The sequence below is a fragment of the Cicer arietinum genome, chromosome 2 (assembly GCF_000331145.2).
Source record: "Cicer arietinum cultivar CDC Frontier isolate Library 1 chromosome 2, Cicar.CDCFrontier_v2.0, whole genome shotgun sequence".
Taxonomy (NCBI): Eukaryota; Viridiplantae; Streptophyta; class Magnoliopsida; order Fabales; family Fabaceae; genus Cicer; species Cicer arietinum.
The window spans coordinates 43350576-43359576 of record NC_021161.2 but is presented as its reverse complement, the minus strand read 5'-3'; the positions used below and the strand labels follow the sequence as shown (position 1 = coordinate 43359576).

Below are 9001 nucleotides of genomic sequence, written 5' to 3'. Positions count from 1 at the left end.
AATGCTGAAATTCTGCAAAAACGAAGATTGATAATCAATCTGGAGATTAGTCTGATCATTCTGGAGAAAGATGTTTGCTGTTGAAGATCAAGTGTAACAAATTGAAGAATATTTATCAATCTGGAGACTGATATTATACTGCTGTCCAGATTGACCAGAATGTTGTCAAGAATGTTCAAATATGTCTAGTCTTGCTAATTCGTGATCTTCTCTCTTTGTGATTTGAATGTCTTATTTGACTTGAATGGTTCCTACTTGTTCCTTGCCAAGTACTGATAACATTAGCATGAAATTGAAAGGTAGAATCTTCTTTGAAGTAATGGAGATTGATTGATTTTGGAGTTGTGACGATCATCCCATTGCTGTCCAAATTGATCATAATGCTGTCAAGAATGTTCAAATATTTCTGGTCTTGCTAATTCGTGATCTTCTCTCTTTGTGATTCAAGTAGTTTCTTTGAATCTAATCATCTCAGTTTGTTCCTTGCCAAGTGTTGATGATATAGATGTAAAATCTAGAGGCTAAAACTTATTTTAACTAGTGGAGATTGATTGGTTTTGGAGCTGTGATGATCATTCTGAAACTGAAGAACATTCTCCTTTTTCCAGATTTTGTTAAGAATGTTCTCAATTCTTGTTTGTTCAGTTTCTTGCCTTTTTATGTTGATTTCTTTGTTTTGTTTCAATCCTATCTTGAATTAATACACTCAAAAGCACAAGTTAAATTAACATAACATTTAGAATCATAATTAACATTCTTAATTAATTTTTTTGTTTGTTTTCATCAAAACATTAAATTGAGATTTTGTCTCAACAAACTTTTCAGGCTTATATGGATCCTGACTCAAGTTTTATTAATGCATATTTTACTTATTAAAAAAAATTACGATACAAGATGATTAGAAATCTTATACTTTTTTTAATTTTTAATAACAGATATGAGACTTGAAATTGTTAAAGATAAAAGAACAAATTTCACTTGCAAGCATGTAGTAAAAAATCTAGCAATATATTCTTATTATGAAATCAAATATATTTCTAATTTGTGTTCAATTAAGCATCACATAATAATAAATCAACATTATTTTTCCTAGTAAAAAAACTTCAGCTACAGAACATAGATTGGACTCGGTGCAGGTGAATCGGGAGTTTCAGGCTCAGGAGGTGACTCAGGTGTTTCAGCCTCAGGAGGTGAACTGGGAGTTTCAGGCTCAGGAGGTGACTCGGGTGTTTCAGCCTCAGGAGGTGAACTAGGCGTTTCAGCTTCAGGAGGTGGACCGGGTGAATATGCCACAGGAGGTGGACTAGGCGTTTCAGGAGTCGGAGGAGGTGAACTGGGTGTTTCAGGAGTTGGAAGAGGTGTACTTGGTGTACCGGTACCGGGCCATGTGGGCCAACCAGGCCACCAACAATCAGTTGCAGTGCCATTTTCTTTAACACCATTTTGCTTTGTAACAACCTCAACTGCAAAACCATGAACAAATCAAATCAAACATGTGTTCTATCATATTTTCCTTGAAAACAATAATTTATTTTATGAATAATGAATACAAACTTCACAAATTTGGTTAATCATAGTTTTATGTAACATATATCCATAGGCAAATGTGTAGATGATGCTCGGCATGATCACATAAATTTTCTTAAGGATGATGAAATAAGACAAAAAGAGTACCTAATTAAACTTAATCAACTAAAAAGGTTGGATCTTTAATAAAATTTGGTAACCATATTTGGCAAAGTCTAATGACATGTTTATGAGGTTTGAACATGGAATGGAAATTTGTGCCTTTAGTCTATATAGGAGCATTGCAGAGAGGAGTTCAAAGCAAAATAAAAAATCATTATTTCTACAGATTGAAGAAAATCTTACCCAAGTGCCTAGCTTCCCCCATGGAAGAGATCAAAACAACCATGACCAAGAGGCCTTGGATGAGCAAGGCTAGTTTGGAAAACATTTTTTAGAAGTAAATTAAAATTTGAATCAACTATAAAATATGTAAATATTAGTCACAATTTACTCTATATATAAGAGGGATGGAGGGTGGACGAGCCAATTAAGATAATCATAAACAAATTGGTCTTATATTATATTTGTAAAAAAAACTAGTCATAAAATAGGATTGGTAAAAGTATATATTAAATTTTGAGCCTAAAGCATAATTGGCAAGAATATCAAATTAATTCGTCTTAGAAAACTTAATTATTTCAATTTTATACTTTAAATAACGATGTATATAAATATATATATTTTAAGGTATTAAAATGAATTCTATATAATGAAAAATACTTTTGTAAAATTTTCTTTAATAGCATTTCAATAAAAGAAAAAGCATTGTGAGTAACTAATTTAAACAGTTTTTGTCAATAAAAAAATCATGTTACATAATCCATCTAGACTCGATTAGAAGCAAAAAAAAAGTGTTATTTTTATTGAAGTTAAATATAAACAAAAGTGAATTAATCATTTATATTTTATGTTATTATTCAAAAATCACCTTAAATTAATTTACTAATACGGTTAGAAGATGATCATTATAATTAGAGGTAACTTAGCAAATGAATTTCACTTTTTACTTGCAATCTAAAAAATTAAATGAACTGAATTAATTACTATATTTAAAAAATCTAAAAGTATATATTTTTAGTTATAATTGATTGTAGAGAGTATTCAACATGTAAATATATTTAAAGGTTTAAATTAAATAATAATACCTTTAAAACACTTAAATATAGTATAGGTTTAAATTAAAAAACAATGACGGATAAAAAAGATTAAATAATAATAAATATTTGGTATAATTGTTCCCGCGGTTCTTTAATTTAATTTTAAATAACATTTTAGTCCTTTATTTTTTAATTTTTTTTTATTCGGTCTTTTATTTTATTTTAAGTAACAATTTAAGGATAATATTATTAGTTAAAATTAAATGAAAGACTAAATTAAAAAAAAATACTGAAATATTACATAAAATTTAAATTTAAGTTAAAAGATCGCGATAGCAATTTATACGTAAATAATAATAAATATTTTTAATATAGATGATTAAAATTTTGAAGAAGTATTTCTACAAGGATATTAAATATGTAAATTAATTTCTATTCAATGGCAGCATAAACATTTTAGTTTTCCAATAAATGACAATTAATTTTATATATGACTTTTAAAATATTTATTACAATTAAATATTTTCAATAATTTGACAATTTATGATTTGTTGACATGTAATGTAAAAATCTATATCCTTGTGCATACCAATTAAATCTGTTAACATATACTTCCTCTGTCCCATATAATAATAATTACAAAGTCAATTTTGTGTGTTTATAATATTTCAATCTATATCCTTATATTTGAAAAAACTCTTGGACCCAATTTAATCCTCTTGAAAAAAGAAAAAAACAACTTTTAATCCCTAAGAAAAAATTAATCGAGACAATTGTAATTCTTTACAAACATTTATTTTTTTGTTTTTCATTGTATTGATGACCTTTAAGAATACTTTGATACATGTCTATTTACATAAATCACAAATATTTATTTGTTTTTATAATTATTTTAGATATATCAACTTTTGAAATATTTTTTTCTTTCATTTTATTTCAAATAGAGTATACTAATGTAAGTTTTTTGCATATTAAGAAGAGTATATATGTATAATTATTTTACATGAAAGTGTAAAAGATATATTATACTTCAATATATTGTTTCATTTAAACTTTGAGAATCTTTTATAATAAACTTTCAAATGTTTTAATTATATAATATCTATCTTTATATAATAAATAAATAAAGCTAGAGTGAAGAGTTTAGCTTTTAATTTTAGTCAATGGTGGAGCAATCTATTAGTATGTTTAAGAATAGGTTCATATAGAATATTTACTAGTTGATTACATGTGTATTAGAGATAATATATGTGCGTTGCAAGGGTTTATTTCTATTATATACTAATGATTTGAGTCAATATTTTTTCATAATATAAAAAAAATTAATTAAAATATGCTTATAATATTTATTGAACACATATAATAAAATTTAACTTTAATAAATTTAGTGAATTATTTTTATTTTTTACAAAATAATTATTTTTATTTTGAACTATTATTATTATTATTACTATTATTATTATTATTATTATTATTATTATTATTATAAATATTATAATAGATGCAAATGTTTATTAAAGAATATGCATACGTATGAGTAGTTTACTCATCATTTATATTAAATTTATGTTATGTTGCTTTTTTAAAAATATTTTTTACAAATAGTCGTATTTGAATTTCTTCAATTATAAATATTATTTTTATTTTAAAATTGATATACATTCTTACTTACTGTTTATGCACATGAACATTAATATACAATTTTTGCAAACAAATCTTGAAAAAGTTGTGATTTTTGTTTTTTATATTTATTAGATAACATTGTGATGATATATTTATGACACCAAATATTTGTTTAATTTTCACTTCATATAATTATTTTATAATTTTATTAATAATATTATTTTTATTTTTATTATATTTGACATTTTATCATTAAAAATATTTTATTTTAAATGATTAAAATACTCATATCATGTAATTGATTAATATTGTAATTGATCAATTTAAAATAAATTGTATATTAGAAGGAATCATAATTGTTAAAATATACAACTATGTTAGTGGTTACTGAAGTTACAAAAATTAATATAGCATATTGAAAAGGTGAGAATGAGAGGAGTTAAAATATAATTGAATGATCTGTGATGGAGTTTTCTATTTACAAAAAAATATATAAAAATAAAAGTAGTTAGTTTTATGAAAGAGTAAAACAACTTTATAAATAGTTTTTTAGCCGTAGAGTATATATATATTCAATTTGATGTAGATATTTTGTCATTCACCTATTTATTATAAAAAGACAGAAATAAAATAACAAATTTTTCCATTTCAAAATAAAAGTTAATTATAATAATAATAAATTGCTTATATGTCTCAATTGTTCAAAAGTATTAATGAAGGAGGTTTTTTTTATCATTAAATAATGAAAAGAAATATATATAATTCATTTTAGATGGTTACTGTGCTATATTTATAATAATAAATAACTATTTTATTATTTTTTAAACATTTATTATGGCTACAAATTATTATTTTTTAATTTACATAGATATTTAGCAACAAAAAATAAATTCACAAGAGGATTGTGTAAAAGATATAGTGTTTAGAAATGTAAAATTTATACATCCATAATTTGTCATTCAATGTTAGTCACAATAATCATCCATTCTTCAATTGAAATTTAATTTTAAAACTAGAAAGAAAATTCTCTAATCATAAACTATTTTTGTGTGTGTGTGTGATTCTATATCATAAACTTAAAATATGTATAAATCTGAAATTCTATTCAAATATATGGTTATGTCATTCATTAATATTATGAGATAAATTAAAACGTATACACTAATATAGTCTATATTAAAAATAAGTAAAATGTCAATGCAAGGATAGTTAAAAAAAAACAAATCAAGACTATAAAATATCACTCTTATTAGTATTTTAATTAATGTTAATTGAAGTTTCATAAATTAATAGTAATAAAAATTATGTGTTATAAAAATTAATACGGAAATTGAGAGGTAAGAATTGGTGGAGCTAAAAGAATTAATATATATTATAGGTAATATCAATAATCTGGATATTATTATTATTATTTTAAAGTTAACATATTTATTAGTTGCAATATTTATATTATATTAAATTGTATCTGTTTTACTTTAGTGTAGTTTTACTTTTGTCTTTTTTCTCTCTTTTCACTTTTCTTTATTGTTTTTATATATTAATCACGATTATTGATCAATTTTATTCTTTAACTTTTACATGTTAAACTATCTCATTTTTATATAAATAAATTAATGTTTTTCAAACAATTATAGACGCAATAATTATCAACAAAAATAAGAAAGGATTAAAGTTATATCATCAAATGAATAAAAAGTTTGCAATATAAATTTCATAAATTTTAATTTAATTGATGCAAAGATTATATACTTACATGAGCTACCCTGGGCACCAATGCAACACCAACAAAAAAATAGAAGCTTTATCTATCATATCTTCATTCACATGAAAAATAGCGATATACACGTTAAGAAATAAAAAAAAAGTAAGAAAGGATGGTAAAAAAGTAGACTAACAAATATTATATCAATAAAAAAAAAATATGGCTAAAATATTTGGCTAATATGTATTATAGAGTTTTGAGTCTATTTTACTAAAGAAAACATTGAATAGATGTGACATATGTGAAAAGTAAGAAATATACACAAAACTATAACACAAAATTGAAGAAAACTACTCAAGATTTGCTTGGATAAAGTGATGTTAACCCAAAATCAAAATTTATACTAAAACATGTATCGACTGCACAAAATCACATATTTATACACACAATTATCATGGATAGGTAAATAGCATTTAATAAAAATTGCAATTAACCAATTATTAATTAATACACATTTATATTCTCACAAAAGAATAGGAAAAGATAAAAAGTTCAAATTTAATTAGGTACATTATTAGATAGAATAAGAAAGAATGAGTAGATTTCCTAGAGGTGCCACATAAGTAATTTTAAGAAAATATTAGTATATTTATTTCAAAATCCTCTTTTTTAACTTTAAACTATTTAAAAAAATAGTTTTTAAAATTATTTTAAAACTAATTAATTCTAAAAATAGTTTTATTTATTGATTTTAAAAAACTGATTTAAAAAATAGTTTTTAAAATTAATTTAAAACTAATTAATTCTAAAAATAGTTTTATTTATTGATTTTAAAAAACTGATTTAAAAAATAGTTTTTAAAATTAATTTAAAACTAATTAATTCTAAAAATAGTTTTATTTATTGATTTTAAAAAACTGATTTAAAAAATAGTTTTTAAAATTAATTTAAAACTAATTAATTCTAAAAATAGTTTTATTTATTGATTTTAAAAAACTGATTTAAAAAATAGTTTTTAAAATTAATTTAAAACTAATTAATTCTAAAAATAGTTTTATTTATTGATTTTAAAAAACTGATTTAAAAAATAGTTTTTAAAATTAATTTAAAACTAATTAATTCTAAAAATAGTTTTATTTATTGATTTTAAAAAACTGATTTAAAAAATAGTTTTTAAAATTAATTTAAAACTAATTAATTCTAAAAATAGTTTTATTTATTGATTTTAAAAAACTGATTTAAAAAATAGTTTTTAAAATTAATTTAAAACTAATTAATTCTAAAAATAGTTTTATTTATTGATTTTAAAAAACTGATTTAAAAAATAGTTTTTAAAATTAATTTAAAACTAATTAATTCTAAAAATAGTTTTATTTATTGATTTTAAAAAACTGATTTAAAAAATAGTTTTTAAAATTAATTTAAAACTAATTAATTCTAAAAATAGTTTTATTTATGGATTTTAAAAAACTGATATAAAATTTATTATTTTAAAAACTGTTTTCAGAAAATTCATATTTTTTAATTATTATTTTATTACTAATATCTTAATTATATTTTAAAAAGAATTTAAATAATAATTTATTTTTATCATAAAACGTAATTAGATTTTATTTCCTGAATTAAAAAACAAAATTTAAAATTTTATCATTATTTTTAAAAAAATAATAATTTATTAATTACTAATTTAAATAGAGTGGTGATTGATAGTGGACAGATGCAAGAACACCATCGGCAAATGCTGAGTAACCGTTGGAGCACCACTGTTTGTGGCCATCGCTGCTTCAGAAGCGTCGCCTCCGGCACCACTTATACTTTTTAATTATTAATTAATAAATTAATTACTTATTTTAAAATAATCATAACAAACTATATTTTAAAAATAATATAAGAGATGGTGTTTTAAATATTTTTTAAATTATTTGAAAACTGTAGTTTTTTGGTATTTTTAATATTTCAAAAACAGTTTTATTTTAAAAATAATATAAAAAACTGTTTTATTAATATTTAAAAATTTGTTTTTGAAATAATAAATTAATTAATTCTAGGAATAATAAAAACCATTGTTTTTTTACAATAAATAAAAACCATTATTATTATTATTATTATTATTATTATTATCATAGTATATAATTTATTATAATATTAAAAAAATCATTAAGTGGATTGGATGTATATCCATCCAATAAAATGTGATAATAATTAAAAAATTAATATATGAATAGATATCTATACATTATAATAAAGCAAACATGATAAATTGGCAAGTTTGACACGTGTCAACAAACTAGAGTGTTAAGAAAATATCAAGTTTCTATTAATAGAAACTAGTTCGTAACCCGTGCGTCGCACGGAAACAACGATTTTAATAAATAAATTATTATATTAGTTTATATATATATATATATATATATCAAATTTTATAAATTTTATTTTATTGATATTAAAAAAATAAGTTGACTTAAAAAAAATAATTTAAAATAAAAAAATTAAAAAAAATATAATTATAATTTAACTTAAAAACTACTTTCTTATACGCTCAATGTTATTGATGAAAAGTATGACTCCAACACCATGCCTTATTTAAGAATCTTATTTCTTTCCAAAAAACTTATTACAAAACAATACTTTTAATTTTAAACAAATAAAAACAATAATGATTAAAAAATATTAAATAATTAGATTAGATGAAATAAGAATTTTTAAAATAATGGACATGGACATATATAAAATAAGTAAATGTAAAGATGAGTAAGTAACTTAATAATCAATTTTTATTTTTACTATTCAGCCTTTGCTGTATAAGTGGGCAAAATATCTTTCATTTTAGTACTACTCACAAAATACTAAAGAAAAATAATTTTCCCGTTACAAACAAAAAATTACAATACACATAAAAACTATGAGTATCTTTTATCTTTGAATTTGCATGTTAGTCTTCATTAATCTTTCATGAATCTTTTGAATTCTTTTGAATTTGCGTGATATTTAATAATAAATTTAGAATATA

At 21.5% G+C, this 9001-nt stretch overlaps 1 protein-coding gene across 1 annotated transcript; it reads right to left on the bottom strand.

Annotated features, from left to right (window-relative positions):
* Positions 1-1006: 1006 nt before the first annotated feature.
* Positions 1007-1983, bottom strand: LOC113785527 (uncharacterized). The gene is made up of 2 exons (XM_027332198.2): positions 1873-1983; positions 1007-1463 (listed from the first exon to the last, which is right to left on the bottom strand). The coding sequence occupies exons 1-2, from the start codon at positions 1955-1957 to the stop codon at positions 1108-1110; spliced, it is 441 nt and encodes a 146-aa protein (XP_027187999.1). The 5' UTR covers positions 1958-1983; the 3' UTR covers positions 1007-1107.
* Positions 1984-9001: the final 7018 nt, after the last annotated feature.